Here is a 17,847-nt window from a genome sequence, read left to right on the forward strand (position 1 = left end):
TGCTATAGTGTTTCATAAATCTATCAATAATTGTTTGTTTATTCTGTTCATAAAAAGAGGTTAAAATCAAATCTTTTCCAAATTGCTTTTAGATATAGTACCTTTTTTTCCAGCAGTTCTTTGTTTTGAATTAGGCAACTTTTTCAGATTTATTGTCCAAACAGTAACACTTTGTCATGTTCAGCTGGTAATTTTGAATTAAGCTCAATGTTTTTCAGGAAAAATCACTTAACCTTTTGGGGGAATTGTGTGTTGATTCTTCAAAATAAGAGCAAATGCTGATTGAATGACTGTATATCACTGTATGTATCATTGTGTGTATCTATAACGTGTCATATTTACTATAAATAGAAAATAAGTAAATAATCTATTATTTTTCCCAAATGAAAAAAATCAGTTTGAAAAAACTCAAAATTTCAAATTTTAAAATAAAAAATCTAAATTAAACCAGTGCATAGTTTTACATGTAAATAGGTCGTGATTTTTAATTGAAACAATCTTTCCACTTTGCAGTTTATATTTTCAGCTGGGCTTGAGCCAAAAATCTTACATGACTAGAGAAATATTGTGTTTTAAAACAATGCAAGTTTTTTTTTATATACTTTCAGACAAACTAATGCCAGTGAATAAATGTAATAAAGTTACTTTACTCCAAAAAAAAAAGAAAATACACGCACACACACAGAGTGCAGCTCTTAACATTTATTATTTAAACTTTTGCATCAAAACTGACAAAACTGTCCATTATGAGTGTTTAAGGTAGAAATTTAAAGTGCAGGAATGCAATTTTTGCAAAACAAAAGTGAATTTATGAGTCTGACAACATGTTGTAGGACTTAAAACACATTCTTACATAACTAGAAAGTAATATTTTGTATGAACATAATGCATTTTACTCTGAGTTTAAAAAATAAATTAAGTTGGTTGAAATTCTTGCACACATACAGTATAATTCTTAACATTTATTATTTCATCTTTTGCATCAAAACTGACAAATTGTCCATTTTGAGTGTTTGAAGTAGAAATTTACAGTGCAGTCAAAAATACCAAAAAGATACACAGGAATGTACATCTTCCTTTTTCTATCAATTAAGAGCAAAACAAATGTAATTTAACATGTTCTAGGCCAATATTTTTTTATTGATACAGTGGATGTTTTAGTTACTTAATTTTAGAGTTACTTTACTCAGAGTTAAAAAAAAAATTAAGTTGGTTGAAATTCTTTAAAGACATGCACATTTTGCAACAAAGCTGACAAATTATCTATTTTTAATGTTTGAGGTAGAAATTTAAAGTGCAGTCAAAAATGTAAAAAATGACATACATGAATGTCTCTTTTTTTAAATCTTCCTTTTTGTGACTCACGTGATGTTCTTAGACTTATAACATGTTATTAGACTTGTTGTTAGACGCGGTGTAACAGTAAATGTAAACGCTGAAGCGAAGCCCACACAGGTGAGCTGGGATGCGTCACCAGCAGGTGGCGCGCGGACCCTGCAGAGAGGAGAAGAGCCGCTGCGCCGCAGCAGGAGGGAGGAGGAGCAGGACTCTGTGAGGAGACAGCAGAGAGGAGATGAAGAGCTGAATGTGTGTAATGATGTGAAGAACTTAATGCAAAGTGAGATTACCAAAAAGGTTTTTTTACAGGAGCGAAAATAAAACACATCAGAAGCAGGTTTGAGGGTCTCTGACACAACTTCACCTGCTCCTAATGCACGTGCATGAAGAAGAAAAATACATCAAAATGGGGTAGAAACTCGAGCTGTATTTAGAAAAGCTTTAGTGCAAGATTATTTAAAATTAAGTTCTAAATGCGACAAAACTTGCTGGAGTTTCGATCCCTTTAACCTTTGAAATCTGCGTAAATTAACTTGATTTCTTTTAAAAACATGCAAAGAAGGCAATGAGCAACTTAAGGAGAAATTACCCAAAAAATGGCAAGAAATCGGTAAAAAGTACAAGTTTAAAAGAATAAGAAAAAAGTAAGTTAAGTTTAAATTAAACAAAAACGAGGCAATCACCTAAAAAGTGCTTAAAGAGTAACAATAATTCTGCAACATAAATTTACATGCGATAATATCAAATAAATAAAAAAATGTAGTTTTCAAGACATTTTTCCCTTTTTGTCTTTTTAAAAACATTTTAATCAACTAATTTAGTTGCAATTTGTGGGAGATGTCTTGGCAAGTTGCTTGTTGCATTTTTCCACAATGTTTTGGAAACAAATCAAACCAATTTGCTTTGTGCTCACAAGTTTAAATACCTGTGAAAGGTATCTGGGCACAACACAAGAAAAGTGATGTCTTTACGGATTTCAAATGGTTAAAAACAAACAAACAAACGAAAAAACATTGGTCAAAATCTAGCATTTTCTTTAGCAAGAGGAGACAATACTACTACTTTCAGGTTTCAAAAACTTTTGTTGGGATTAGGCTCTTATATAGCTGTAAGTATAGTTATGATTACTATAATAATAATAATAATAATAATAATAATAATAATAATAAGAAGAAGAAGAAGAAGAAGAAGAAGAAGAAGAATTATAATTATAATTATAATAACGTGCTTTCATAAATATGGTTTGACCAATTTGAGAGACTTGAGTGCTCCAGATGTTTACAGCTGGCTAAAAATAACATCAATTGTGTAAACTGTATTTTGTTCTTGTAGTTAGCAGTAGTCATTCGTTACTTTTTATGTACCACAGACTCTGAGATAATTACATTTAACATTTTGCACAGGCTGATGTGAATGATGCTGTCTGATGCACAGAAAGAGCAATCAAATTTCTCAAGGCAGCCTCCGTTTAAATTATAAAAAAAATCGTTTTAATAATGAACTTTGTTAAATTTGGGGGTGATTTGTGATGAATTGGGAGGATTTTTATGTATTTAAATGCGAAATAAATGCCAAACTGTGATATTTCACTGCGAAATTTTTATCATCCTCGAATTATTTTTTTCTTTTTAGTAATTTAAAGTGTATAAAAGTGAATAATATGAAAGCTGAGAGGTGCTGGCAGTTATTTGTGAAGCCTTGAGCAGGTGAGTGAGCTCAGAGCACTCAGAGAGCAGCTAAAGGCCTGCGATGCCAAAGATGGCTACTGCCCTTTGCCACGCCCACTTCTTTGCCACTTTTATGTCATTTTTTCTAAAATAAAGCTTAAAGATATGTTTGGATATACTGCAGACATGCAGAGTGGCCGTAGTTAATGTGTGAACGCCGATATAAAGTGAACTTTTGTGTTAAAATTGCGCACAAGCAGCCCCTGGTGCTGTAGTGCTTAATGAGGGGGTGTGATGCTCTGATATTGCAAAAGGAGGATAAAATTAATAAAAGTATGATTTCTTTTCGGTCAAAGTGTAAAAAACTATTATATTACATTAAAGTGGAGCTTTTACAATGCCCATGCGTAGTGATTTTTGTCGAAAAATCGATAAAACTCGGTTGCCTCTGAATATTCAAATTGAAAGTAACGCGCAATCAAATCATTGTCAAATCATTGAGTTCTAGGGGTTTTAAATAGTAGGCATGGAGGGAGAAAATCTCAAACTAATATGTCCCTAGCTATATTACAATATTGTTGTATGCTCTGGCTCTGCTGTAAGACATTTGTGTTGAGATTTTTGGAGACTTTTGCACAAATTTCGTTCTTGGCCATTTTGCTGAGGCAGAAAAGGACGTTGTGGAGTCCCACAGGTCTTCTCCAGGGAGCCTCTCTTCATCTCTTTCCATCATGTCTGGTGAGTTTCACATCGGATTTTCCTCTGGAAATCATTTTGTAGCATTTTCTCCTGTTAGACAGAAAAGAGAAAAGAGAAAAAAGGGGATAAGTTTAGTGGCAAAATTAAAAGCACACCTTGAGTCATTTGCAAAGTGGGGAGCTTTTCTCCCCTCACACACAGAGATTCATTTTAATCACAATTTTAAATTATCTATGAGATGACCAAAAGTAAAATTAAATTTCCAGTGGCATATCTTTGTACTTTAATGCCACCTGTTTCCTAGTTGATGGGTGGATCAGGAGAGTCGGCTTTTTACATTCAAACACCCTAAATGCAGCTTTTTTTTCGACTGTTTTTTGGATGAAATGTGTGTTCATTTCCTACTTTCACCGCGTTTTAACACACGCTGGGACATGTTAGTGATCATTTCCAAGACATTTTATGAGCGATTAATAACTATTAGAGGTAATATTTCAGCCGTATAGCCTCTCTGCCCGGGCTGCTTTGTGCGTAACAGGACGTTAGGAGTAACCGTGATGGAGTGGGATGTGTCTGTCGTGTAATTTTGGCCGACTCTTTGCCACATTTAAGACAAATCATGAAGTAGCATTAAGCTGTATGAATATTTATCAGATGATGTCTCGCAGTCGAGGCTTCGTCTCGTTATCAAATCGCCTTTTTTTCCAAACGACTCGCCACCCCTGAGTGCTTTTAAATTACGCCTTTGGGAATAAATTACGTGCACCTATGCGAGGCGTTCTTTCTGGGTCCCTTAATCAAGCTTCACCTATAGGAAAAATATGGCCAATTCCTCCCTGAATAAGAGCCGAGGGGTTTCAGTTTCCACGATGGGGGGCAGGGGTGATTTGAATAAAATGACAGAGATTTGAGTTGGAGCCTCGGTTTGAATTATAAACACAACGAGGCTAAAATCGCTGCAGAAATGTTCCACCAAACAAAAAAAGCCGAACTGTTTGTTTACTAAATGGCCAACACGGAGCTGATATGCGTAAAGGGTAGAGACTGTTTTTCGTGGATAGTCGTGTCGCTGCATACCGACACTAACTTTACTTTGTTGACGACTTTTACGCGCATCTGCAACTCAGATCGACAACTTCAACACACTTACAAAGGCAAGATCCAAAGTTTAATCACCGATCGCCTCTCGCAGGCTTTTTTTCAAGCTCTTTGTGCGTTTTACGCGGTCGCCCCGAGCGCATTTATCCAACTACCAAAACGATCCTACACGTAATCCAACCTAAGAATCGATCCAGGTTTGCAATTTCAACATTCATTCATGCATAAACGCGTTTATGATCGTAAACATACACTTACGGTGGCGTATTTTGTGCCGTTTTCCTTTGTTTCCTGGTCTGGGCGGGGTGGCCGGGGGGTGCGGATCACACACAGGCTGCAGTGACGGCGGAATAGGAAGCTCTGAGCCTGCGGTGCCGTAAAGAGGGAGCCCTGACCGGGAACACTGGAGGACTTAAGGGTCGGGAAAATGGGCGAAAATAGCCGGAGCTGGAGCGCACAACGAGCACTGATAACGCGCTTTTACGCACAGCAGATTCGGACCAAACTTTAACACACGCGCTGCACACAGTTCAAACTACACTTTTTTGTTAAATATAAAATCACATATGTGTGTTAAAAACATTTTCTATCACATAAATCAAACAGTAGATTGCATGACAACGTCGTGAAAACAATCATTCCATGGAGAGATTTGTGAGTTTATCTGGAAATTTAAAAAAAGTGATTCATGTGATTTATTTGAAAGAAGAAAACATACTGTGAGATTAAAGTGGGAGAGCTGGGAGGAGGGAATGCTGGGGGAGGGAGGGGGTCCAGCAGTTTGTGTGTGTGTGTGTGTGGTGGGGAGAGGAGTCTGCTATTGTCTTCTCCAGTGAAGAGTGTTTAGTAAACATGAGTGACATGCTGTTTTTCTTCATGCAGTTAAGCCGAGGGTGTACCAGGGCGTCCGAGTGAAGACCACGGTCAAAGAGCTGCTGCAGAGGCACCGAGCCCGCGAGGCCAACCGTAAAAAAGTCAAAACGGTAACTCACAATCCCTCCTCCCTGTTTTTCCCCTCCCTCTCTCTATCTCTCCCTCCCTCTCTCACTCTCCCAATACATCCTTACTGTCACTCTCCCTTCCTCCCTGTCTGACAGAGGGAGGGAAAAAATGACTGAGCAAAGCAATAAACTGCCTCTGTAAATGGTTAACTACCCTTCCAGTAAAAGAAAAAAAACACCCCAACGTCTCTTTAACAAAGCCATTAAGCACACGCACTATATGCATGAACACAGAAACGCACAATCGCAAGGAAAACAACGCAAAAGTTGAGCACAAAAATACATCTGTCAAAGTCAAATCCCAACAGAAAATATCTAATAATCCGTCTCTCTTCTCTTTTCTCCCCGATGAACAGATATACCAGTCTGGCTCCGATCTTCAGGATCTCTCCCCTCTTACAAGTAAGTTCACCCATCCAGCAACAACCAAGTCCAGGGTCAAATTGTTAAAAATAAATCGAACAAAGTTAAATATCGATTGCAGCATTTAAATCCAGCCTTGGCGACGCACACTTTTGCAATTTCAATGCAAAGTTTGAATACACTTTGCAATGATCCACATCAAAATTAAATTTAGAAAAAAGATTCAGCCATAATGTGTGAATCCCTTAAATCTGGTGGAAAATCATTAACTGCAGCATCATAATTAAAGCAGATTACTGGATGAATCTAAAAAAAGAAGCAAAGTCAACATGACAGACTGCAACCTGCCGTGACCCCCCCAGAACCAGGAACAAAATACTCACATGAAAAAAAGCCTCAGTCATGACTCAGAAAACTTGGAATGCAATTCTGTCAACTATTGACAGCCAAATTCAGAAAGTGTAGGGTCGCTTCTTATAAACGAAGGCTACATTCAAATGTGTTGGCTGATGTTGTCGTGACATCACTCTCTGAACTTAAAGGCCTATTTAAATGTCTTCATGTGGTCTCTCACCACGCGGAGACTACCTTACACCTATTATGAATGCGCACATCCCCTTCACCATTTATTCTGTTGTCGTGTTCTATGTCGGTAGTTTAGGACTTGGAAACTTTTTATTTTAAAATGCAGCATAAATCGTGAGGGGATTCAAACTTTGGTGTGTTACCGATATTTGGGTTAATATGTATGACAAACGTGTAATGCGTAATTTGTAATCAGTGAATTTTTTTTTTTTTTTCATTTTTAAAAAACTTTTGAATATTTTTTAATCTTTTTTTTTCTATTTAATTCCATCAGGTCGCTATGTGGACCCTCCTCCCGCCATTACCCCAGCGGACACGAGCAGCTGTCCAGCGCGTGCCTTCCAGCTGCGCGCCGTCCAGTTCCCCGTCCCTGACAGCTCGTGCAACTCCCTGATGCAGGAGTGCACCTTTAACGACATCCAGGAGCATTTCGGGGACATGATGTTGCCCAGCAACGGCTACAGTGGCAACAACAACAACAACAACAACAACAACACTGGCAGCAGCTACAGCCCCTCCCTGCCTCCCCATCCCAGCTTCCAGCTGCCGTGGTGCCCTGGACTCTCCTCTGATGCGGACTACTATGGCCCTGGGATGGTAGGTGTCTCCCACTTACACAAACCAAACTCCATTCCCAAAACAACATTTTTTAAAGAAATTAACAGCCCTTTCTGGTAATTAAATGGAAAAGACACCTCAATGCCTATCTATATGTTTTTTCATATATTCGGCATATATTCGGCAAAAACAGAATTTATCATGTCAGTGCATTTCTTAAAAAAAATATACGGTTTGGTAATCGTAATGTATGCCGAATTGGAGAGTGTTTTCAGTCCATTAGCGAACTTAAATCATTATTTTACAGTTACAAACAATTTTAGAGGAAACATCAAATTGTATAGTTTTGGAACAGAGGTTTGGCATGAATGTATCTCCTCAGCAGAGATCTGTGTTGAGGCTTGAATTCAGCATAGCAATAATATTTGTGTGGCCTGCAGGTACATTTTGATTTTGTTATTTTCCTGTCATGCACTCAATGTGCCCAACCCTCATGGGTTTGTAAGACACCACAATTGCAACTGCAGCAGTCAAATAATTCATTACATTTCATTTCATTGCAAAGATTAGAAATAATTTTACAGCTCAGCCTTAAACAAAACACTCTGCCTTCTTTCCCAAACTTGAGAAAGGAAATTTGCCAAACTCAAGTAAAACTCAAGTTTTTCATATTCATCCAACCAAAAGAAGTCATCATAAATTGACGACATTTTGATAAAAAAAAGTATATTTCTCAAGTAAAGAAAAGGAAACAAGACAAAAAATGCACCCAATTCTTAACATTATACATTTAGAACAACTAATTTTGTGTAAACATGTTGCTCTAATTTACAGATAAATTAGCTATTATTCATTATGTAATAGCTAATTTAAAGGAATAATTTGCCTAATTCACACAAAAAACTTAAATCATCACTCACAGGCATCCCTGGTGAGCCTGCAGCCTGGTGTCAGTTTGAGGTCCATCACATGACACATCCTGCTCCAAAAAAAAAAAATCCTCACCGTCCACCACATCTTTCTCTTTCAGGCTCCCTGCTCCTCGCCAGAGTCGCTGAAGCTCTGCAACCCCATGGATCCCAACAGTTACTCGCCGCAGGACTCGTTCTCCTCCTCCTCCTCCTCCTGCTACGACTCACCCACCAGGATGGAGTCCAGCTACCACAGCTTCACCTCCGAGCACTACCACTATCAGCACTGCGACCTCCAGGACTGCCGCTGCCTGTCCCACTGTTGGCCGGGCCAACAGGAGAGCTTCTCTGCCCCCGAATATGCACCTTACTACAACCCCACAGACTATTCATACGCCTGTCCTGTGGAAGAGAACTATTTAAGGAGGGATTTGCAGATGAGCTCTGAAATGTGTTACAATATACTATGATGAGACCTTCAACAGTATTGTTTTGTCTTCCGACTGTAAATATTCTGTCCAAATAGTCAGTGAGGCTGTTTGCTTGACTGGTGGACTTTGCATTTCGCTGTGTGCTCTGACTGGCTTTTGCTTCGGTGGAATGATGAATGCTGAATGGATGGAAAGGCTGATATTTTTGTACCAATGACCCTTATTTTACTACCAAGATTTATTTTCATACATATAACTTGTTGTGGTAAATAAAAAATGTGTTGTTAAATGAACGTGCTTCAAATTTGTTTCTCCTTTAGAGGCAAACGTTGCTAAACTGTAAAAGAAATTATTTTAACCCTATGAAACAAATTGGCTTGATTCCTTAAAAAAAAAAAAAATGACAGCAATGAGCATCCTAAAAAATCATCCCAAAACGAGCAAAGAAATAAAAAAGTTGGGCCTGTGCGAAAGTTCCCAAAAAGTTAAAACAAAAAAAAGTTAACACGCAAAATAAATAAACAACCAAAAAAATGTGTTAAAATGTGACATTTTAAATATATTTAAATAGATTTTTTTGTGTAACATAGTTTTAAATACATTATTTTAATAATTATGAAAAAAAACTGTTGGAGGAGAGAAAACAACAACAACAATGCAGCATGAAAACGTGTTGGGGCTGAACTGGGCTGTAATGCAACACTCTGGACTGAAGTGAAGGAATCCTGAAAGATCTGACTCAACCTGCAGCGAGGAAGTTCACTCGTAGTTAAAAAAAAGGCAAAGAAAGCATTTGGAGAGCAGGTTTCTCGTGCATTTTAATTGAGATGCTAAATCTTAACAATACAACAAAATATGCACCACATACTGTTATATTTTGGATAAATACTCAAGAAGTTTGGATCTTAAAACTTGAGCAAATTGTCTTGATTTCTTAAAAAAATGGGAAGAAGGCAATAGAAGAAGAAGAAGAAGAAGAATGCTCTTTATTGTCATTATACAGTGTATAACGAGATTGGAGAGCTTCTCCATTCCTTCAGTGCAAAAGTACAAAAGCTTTTTACAGAATTAAGTACAAAATAGGTATAAAAAAAAATAGCAATAGGAATAAGAATAAAAAAATAAATAACTAAATAAAAAAAGGAGACATGATCTAAAACTCATTAAGAAACTAGAAAAAAAATACAAGAAAATCACAGGAAAATTAGTACAAAAATTGTGAAAGTACATAAAAAGTGCTTAAAAATTATAATAAAAGATCTAATAAAAATCTGTAAAATATATATTTTAAAATTTAAAATTAGAATTAGAAATATTGTTTTCTAAACATGTTCCCCAGCTTTTTGAAATATTTTTTTATATATTTCTTTTTAATGTTTTTTTTAAAAAGAAACAAAACAGGAAAACTCGCTGAAAATTAGTTTTTTTTAAAAGAAAATCAAGGCAAGTATGACTAGAAAAAAGTGCTAAAAACATGATTATGTAACATCATTTTAAATATGTATGTATGATAATTATTTTTAAAAAAACAAGTTTCCCTCCAGCTTTGTTTCTTTTATCCCTACACTTTTCCCCAAACCTTTTTAAAAATGAACTTCCTTAATCCACTAATTTCTTGTGATTTGTTGAACATTTCTTATCAAGTTGCTCATTGCCTTTTTTTCACCCATGCTTTTAAAAGAAATCACACCGATTTGCTCAGCGTTCAAAGGTCGCTCCAGGTTTCAGAGGATTAACAGGCATAAGAGGTCAAATGAAATAATCACAGAGCAGCACAGGAAAACCACAGTAGACATACTGTTCAATACATGGACAATGCTGCACTTATAATATATAATAATATATATATGTAATAAGCTTTATTTGTATAGCACTTCTCTAAACAAGGTTACAAAGCGCATAAGAATATACAAAGAAATATACAAATACAATAAATAAAACAAAGTTAGGAGCAAAGATAAAAACAACATTTCCACCTCTCCTCAGTTTTTGTGATGACCACATGACTGTCCTCGTCCTCCAACAACCTGCTGAATCTCAGCTGTGACGGGTTCCTCAGAAACTAAAAATAAGTTAAACTTAACGGCAAATCAATGAAGGACAGCGAGGTCATGTCTGCAGTGACATCTCAGGAAATCTGGCAGGTTTAATGGCCTAAAGTGGGCTTTAAATATTATAATTACACACAAATTTAAAGGGACAGTTCATCACAAAATCAAAAATACAGTGAGAGTGTTGGAGATATCAGCTGCCATCTCTCTAACTAAATGGAACTAGGTGGCATTCACTTTGTGGAGCTCAAACCACCAAAAAAAACAACAACCACAATCAAATTCCTTCAAAAAATTTGGCAAAACACAATTTATTTCTATACAGATGTTTTTATGTGATGCATTGTAATATTTTGATTAAACTCTATTTCTATTCGATTCTATTTTTTATTATATTAAATTGAATATTTAATAGTGCCAAAAGTGCTAAAGCTCATATTTCGTGATGTCATAGGCTATAAAGTTAAAAAATAAAAATAAAATAAACATTCATTGTTTACAATATGACATCACAATTCTGAGACGACTAAACTTTCCTACGCTGTGGAAATGATACTTTTTTGAATTGTTCATGTAGGTGGCATTCCCTTTAAACCATCTGCTCTTAATAATAATAATAATAATGATAATAATAATAACAATAATAATAATAATAATAATAAGAAGAAGAAGAAGAAGAAGAAGAAGAAGAAGAAGAGAAGAATACTTCATATTTAATTCACATACTAAGCATTTCTTCACACAAAAGAAAATTATGCCTCTGCAAAAGTTGGGGATGATTATAACTTTACACATATTTACCTCTGGGGTATACATTTGACATGTTGCTGCAACACACCTGCATCCCTCACTCTTAATTATGATGAATATAAATATGAATAAACGTCAGACAGAAATCAGGTCATTCAGTTTTTGTATTTTAGTGTTGCCATAGCTGCACAGTCAAAAACATGTATCTTTAAAACAATACATTTTCATGAGGTAAAAGATATTTAAAAAGATATTTTTTTACTTTATCTAGCTCCCCGACAGTGCATTTTTAAGTGGGATTTAACCCTTTAACACCTGGATCGACATCGGTGTTCTTATGCTGCATACAGACACCTTTCACAGGCATTTCAACCTGAGAAAGTTGGTTTGATTTATTTCGAATACATGGGGAAAACACAATGAGCAACTTGAAATTAAATGTCCTGTATTTTTTAAAAAGTGGAAATTATTAGATGTTCTAAAAAGAAATAGGGAAAATGTCCAGAAAACTACATTTTTATTGATTTTTTCCTTTTTTCCCCATTTTGTTTTAGCACTTTAATAGGTCATTTTCTTGTTTTTTTTAATGTTCTTTTTGTTGCTAATTTTTCAGGTAATTTTTTTTTAACTTTTTTGATGAATTTCTTGATAATTGTTTTGACTTAATTCTTTTACTTTGTTAATTGCCTTCTTCTAATGCTTTTGAAAGATCTGCAGTCAGTTTGCTCGGGCTCCAAAGGGTTAAATGGTATATTCAGCCCAATGAGTCGGATCATTTTCTCAACCCACATTATACATTAAAACCTCTATAAAGGATCCTTCAGCTTATCTAGAAACAAAAAATAAATGAAATAAATAAAAACATCAAATCTGGAGACACGTAGTTTTTATTGATGATAAAAACTGAGATTTCAGACTGTAAAATGTAAATCAAGAGCTGAGAGGAGTCGATCAGACCCCAAAACTGGTGTAAGGTGTGTTGCTGCACTCTGGTGCCCCCGAGCTGCAGGATCAGCATTACAGGGGGCAGGGGGACAGCCGGAGGACGTGTCCCCCGCTCCCCTCCCTGCAGTGTGGGCTGCAGTCAGCGGCTGATGCTCCGCTGCTGGCGGGGGCCACAGACCTGGCTAACGTGGCCCCGGGCTACAGCCATTGTTGTGCTTATAAGGAGCAGATCAAACCACATCATAGGCCAGCTATTCATCTCCGTGTTGTGACAATGTCAGTAATTAGTAGCATAATTTGAAACAGAGAGTGAAATGAATACTGCAATCTCAGGCTTTTTTTCTCAGAGTGTTTTCACACAGAGTTTAGAGCAGTGATTCTCAACTTATGGCCTGTGGGCTAAATCTGACCCCTGATAGAGCGCCGGGTGGCCCCCGAATCTTTTTCTAATTCACAATGAAAATAAACTGATTCACACTGAGGATTGTTTCTGTATTTTTAGTACACATAAGGTGCCAGAGTGCATAAAACAGCATCCAAATAGAGCTTGTTTATTAAAAAAGTCCCAGTTGAGGATCCCCCACACCCCCCGACAAAGGTCCCAGCTAAGACCCTAATGTCCTCAAATCCTAGAAATATATTAAAATACTATATACATCCAAAAATCCTAGAAATGTTTTACATTGCAAGAAAAGTCCTAAAATAAAAAAAAGTCATAAAATCCTAGAAACATTTTTTTAAAAAATCACAGAAACATCCTGTAATCCTCAAATCCCTAAATTCTTAGAAATATCCTAAAATCCAAGAAATTTCTTAAGATTTTAGTAATGTCCTAAAATTCTTGAAATGTCCTCAAATTCTTGAAATGTCCTAAAATCTCTGCAATGTCCTATATTCTTAGAAACATCCTAAATCCAAAATGTCCTGCAATCTTAAAAATGTTCTAAAATCCTAGAAATGTCCTGAAATCTCAGAAACGTTGTTAAATCTCAGAAACGTCCTAAAATCTCAGATACGTCCTAAAATCTTGAATCATCCTAAATCTAAAAATGTCCTGCAATCTAAACAAATGTCCTAAAATCCTAGAAAGGTCCTAAATCCAAGAAATGTCGTTTTTCGTTTTAAAATCCTAGAAATGTCCTAAAATCTGAAAAATGTGCTAACATCCTAGAAATTTCCTGAACACATAATAAAAACACAGAAACATCCTAAAATTCTCACGTCCTAAAATCCTAGAAATGTCCTACAATTCTGGAAACACGTGTGGGGCTGCTGGTACTGGCCCCTGGCCCTCTGTCATTTTGCAGAAGTGGCCCCTAAGCAAAGCGAGCTGAGTGTCTCGGGGTTAGAGCCTTCACGTGACGCTTATCCTCCCACTATTGCTGTTTTTAGAAATGTCTCATTTTGCATAGAAAGTGGCGTCTTTCTGCACTAATCTGGTTTAGAGCAGTCCATAAACAGATGCTGAACACCTGCAGAGGTTTACTCGGGTGTGAAAACCTGATCCGAACTATTGCTGAAATGTAAACACTTGAAAGTGGAACTTATGTGGTTCCATAAGCAGACCTCATAAACCGCTAACAGCCTCTTTTAACGTTATTTAGCCCCCCCCTCCTCTCTGAGCCCAGCCAAAACCTGAATGTCAAAGGCGTAATCCCCTTCAAGGCAGTGAGCCACCGCAGACAGACACAAGTTCAGGGCTCTCAGGCATTAAAGTGAAAGGGCCCGGGGAATGTGGGGCTCCTAACTCACATCAGTAGAGTTTGAACAGATCAAGATGAGATCCACCCTAAACTGATCTGTCTGCAGCTCCTCACTCTGATCTCTCCTGCTGACGCCCCCTCACACCCCCCAAATTCACCTCCAGGGCCACTCCAGCGGCATTGTTAAGGCCAGCAAGTGGTTCAACAAGGCTGCATGACAGTGTGTGTGTGTGTGTGTGTGTGTGTGTGTGTTGACATGTTACATCCCTTCAGGTGTTTGATAAGGCTCTAATAGCCTCTGATGAGAAAGCAGAGAATTAGTGACTCACACCGTCTGGTCTTTTGTGAAGTTTCAATCCAATTATCACAACAGCATGCGTCTCCATCGCAGTTATCTCTCAGTGCTCGAGGCTGCTACACAAAGGAGGATTAGTAAAATAAACCAACCTGTTTGCACAAATTTAGGGTACCTCTTCATTTTCAGGGGTTCACAGAGGAGGAGCACCAGAGTAGCTTGCACTCTGAATAGTTTCACTTTTACTAGATGCCTGTTGTAAGTGTCTTTATTTATTGCTGGCCACAGAATAAATTAAAAGGTTTTTAGCATTTTAAACAGAAAATAATAACCTTGGAGAACATGGAGAGAGGGCAGTGAGAAACTGGGGAAAAATGAGCAAGAAAAAAGTTAAAAAGTACAAGAAAATTACCCCAAAAAAGGGAAAAGAAGAAAAGTTAAGAAAACACACAGAGAAAAAAAAACAAACAAAAAAATCTCTATTTTTCTGATAGCATATATTTTTAAACATATAAACACACTAATTTTAATTATAAATATACTTTCTTGTCACATTTTACTTATGTCTTGCAAATTGTGCAACATTTCTTGCCAAGTTTCTCATTGACCTTTCTCCATGTTTTCAAAAAGACATCTAACCAACGTACTCAGCATTTAAAGGGTTAAAGGAGTCATTTCAGATGCCACACTTCTTTACAGAAAGTCTGTCTGTGTTGGTTACTGTTGTCAAGTTACAATATAAGTTTAACACAGTTCTAGCTGATTTTTTCCTGGAAATTCAGCAAAAGAAAATGTAAAATAATATAAATTTCCATCCACTTTTTTAGTCAAATATGAGGAGCTGAGAGCGAATTCTCCTGTCAGGTGGAATTAAACAGATAATAAGATACAACACGGTCAGCTCCAGTCAAACATCAAACGAATGACAAAACGTGGAAAATGTGACGGAAATTGACATTTATGTTTGATTCATGTTTTAATGTGAACTTTTCTGAATATGATGATCAAAATGTCGCCGTATTTATGTGCTTTTTGATGCATCCAAGACCTTTTGACAGATATTGTGAAAATTGTTTCTGGAAATGTCCGAGGTGTTACGAAGCAGAGGTATGGACTGTGGAAAATTAAAAAAAAACAGCAAGTCAAGACTTCACTTGTACTTGAGCCTTTTGACTTGAAAATACTTGATCCCTTCCCCCAAGCCCAAAGATTTAGGTCATAAAAAACACACTGAACTACAGCAGCGTTTTTAAGCGTCTCCCCAGGTACCACTCGGTCTGCATGCCCTCTTCCTGCTGCAGCACAGCTGCCTTAAATAACCAGCTGTTTATCAAGCAGCTTCAGGAGCTCATAACGAGTCATTTGAATCAGCTGTGTTGCAGCACAGAGATCTAAAACATGCACAACAAGTGGCACCAAAAGAGAAATTTGGGAAACGCTGAATTACAGAATGCAAACTATGTGAGTCAGAAATTACAGACCACGATGCACAGCTTCTTGACTTGAGACTTGGGACTCTTATTTAATTTTGCGCAGAGTATTATAGTAAATCATATGCATATAGCCGCATCTCAACCATGTATGTTCACATGTTGTACAAGTTTTGTGGGTATTGATACGCCCCCAGAATCACCTGTGATGAGCAAGTCTAATAATGTAAAAAATAAAAAAATAAAAAAATATTGAATACAAAAATATTTATTTTAAATATTTCAGATAATTATTATTAATTATTAATAATTATATTTAATATTTAAATATTAATTAATTTAATTTAATTTATGTGTGTGTGTATATATGTATGTATACTTTTTTAAAAATGTTTTTTAACTGTTTTATCTATCTTTAATTCTGCCTCGAACACAGTCTGTTTGCACTGATTTATTATCATTTTTCTCTTTATTGCGACTCAGTCGAAAACATTTTCCAAGACTAAAAATAGACAAAAACAATTTGACAATTTAGACTGTTTCAGGGTGAACCATTCCTTTAAACTGTGTTTTTAAACAATATATATTTTCTTCTTTATCCCGCTGTTATTTGTGCAAAGCTGCCTCTTTACAGTTTGAGTTCAGTTTCACGTCTGCGTGTCCTGCAGTTAGGCTGGTCGGGCTAATTATCCTGATCACATCTGCTCTGTGTTGAATTAATCAGATGGTTTAAAGCATCATAACAGTTTATTTCAATTTGAGATGTGCCTCTCCCAATGGATATTATAATTACTGCCTTGATTCTTATCAGATAACAATGTTCTCGCCAATCTCACTGATGTCGATGAACACGTCAAAACACAAACACACACACACAAAAGAGGTCCGACAGGCGGAGATCGCCCCACCCGTAGAAAAAAAGCGTGTTTTGTATGAAGGGCCTAATCATTTTAATTTGTAAAGTACTTTAGTGAAGCATAGTGGTGGAGTCAGGTATCATTGTCAGACAGCCCCCACAGACCAACACCAAACCCTGACTGACTTTAATGGTTTAGATCTCTGAAATACAAATTCTCATGATCACATGATCTGGTTTTGTCCAGTTATAAGAAAATGAACTCATTATATAATTTTTTTCCCCAACTTTTCTTTAGGCATGTTTTATTCTGAGACTTGGCTCTGTGTTTTTGCTTAATACCATCGCTCAGATATATCAAAAAGCCGCACAAGTATGCAAATAATTTTCCCAATGGTGTCTTATATCATTACAGCGTCAAGTTGAATCAAGTTATGAAAACTGAAACTTTTTTTTTTCAAACTATTCGATGTGCCAAGTGTGTAACTGACCCCTGGTGCCACATGGGCTCACCTGTGTCAAAGATGTTTAGAGTACTGGGCGGAACAGCAAAGTGTACCGAGAGCTGAACAAACAAAGAGACAATCAGAAATCTAAGGAGGGTTTTATGTTTTCCTTTCAGGCTGCACTTCACACCTCGCTCACATTCCTGAACCTGGATGCAGTGTGTCAAAGTTAAACACGGAGGGATTTGTGTGTACAGTGTGTATTCCGCAGATCCTGTTGGCAAGCTCCCCGCATGCTCCTGCTGAGCCAGCACTTGTGGAAATCCCCCTGCAGAGACTTGGCAGCACCTGATCAGCGTGAAAAGACGCCCACACTCAGACCCCAGCACAGCTCCTCAGTCAGCTTTTATTTGCTGGTAATCCAGGATGCAGGTTTACATTTCAGATTTGCACAAAACTTAAAGGAGATTTCTGAAATGTCATTGTCTGACAAATGAGTCAACACATTTGCGAGATGACTTTGTTTCCTTGGAGTGATGTTATGCGACTTCTCCTCTTGCAAAAACATTTCAAGAAGGATGGAAGGATGTTCAAAACATCAGCAGGTTTATTTCTTCTGCAGCCACCACACTAGTCGTCATTATTTCCAATCAAAGACGACGTTGGTCTGTTATTGTAAGCGATAATGGAAAGCTGGGCCCTTCATACGTGGGAGCGGCC

The 17,847-nt window shown here is 37.0% G+C and overlaps 1 protein-coding gene and 1 long non-coding RNA gene across 4 annotated transcripts; one reads left to right on the top strand and one right to left on the bottom strand.

Annotated features, from left to right (window-relative positions):
* Positions 1-687: 687 nt before the first annotated feature.
* Positions 688-8,365, bottom strand: LOC148189297 (uncharacterized). Its single transcript, XR_015776755.1, has 2 exons — positions 8,230-8,365; positions 688-3,794 (listed from the first exon to the last, which is right to left on the bottom strand). It is a non-coding gene; the product is annotated as an uncharacterized LOC148189297 (long non-coding RNA).
* Positions 3,624-8,944, top strand: pou2af3 (POU class 2 homeobox associating factor 3). Of its 3 annotated transcripts, XM_042486924.2 has the most exons (5): positions 3,624-3,743; positions 5,685-5,785; positions 6,160-6,205; positions 7,026-7,348; positions 8,340-8,944. In XM_042486924.2, exons 1-5 carry the CDS (start codon positions 3,737-3,739, stop codon positions 8,688-8,690), a joined length of 828 nt encoding a protein of 275 aa, XP_042342858.1. In that variant the 5' UTR covers positions 3,624-3,736; the 3' UTR covers positions 8,691-8,944. The 3 variants fall into 3 exon arrangements, with proteins under 3 accessions (XP_042342858.1, XP_087934633.1, XP_087934635.1); XM_088078507.1 differs by lacking the exons at positions 3,624-3,743; positions 5,685-5,785 and adding an exon at positions 5,920-6,069; XM_088078509.1 differs by lacking the exons at positions 3,624-3,743; positions 5,685-5,785; positions 6,160-6,205 and adding an exon at positions 6,407-6,885.
* The last annotated feature ends 8,903 nt before the right edge of the window (positions 8,945-17,847 follow it).

Source organism: Plectropomus leopardus, chromosome 6, assembly GCF_026936395.1.
Source record: "Plectropomus leopardus strain MGB_pleo_1.0 chromosome 6, ASM2693639v1, whole genome shotgun sequence".
NCBI lineage: Eukaryota > Metazoa > Chordata > Actinopteri > Perciformes > Serranidae > Plectropomus > Plectropomus leopardus.

Bases quoted from the DNA above. Each gene is read 5' to 3' on its own strand.
- pou2af3 (XM_042486924.2), top strand. The intron at 5,786-6,159 runs GTAACTCACAAT...CCCGATGAACAG, and splicing joins ACCGTAAAAAAGTCAAAACG to ATATACCAGTCTGGCTCCGA. The intron at 7,349-8,339 runs GTAGGTGTCTCC...TTTCTCTTTCAG, and splicing joins ACTACTATGGCCCTGGGATG to GCTCCCTGCTCCTCGCCAGA.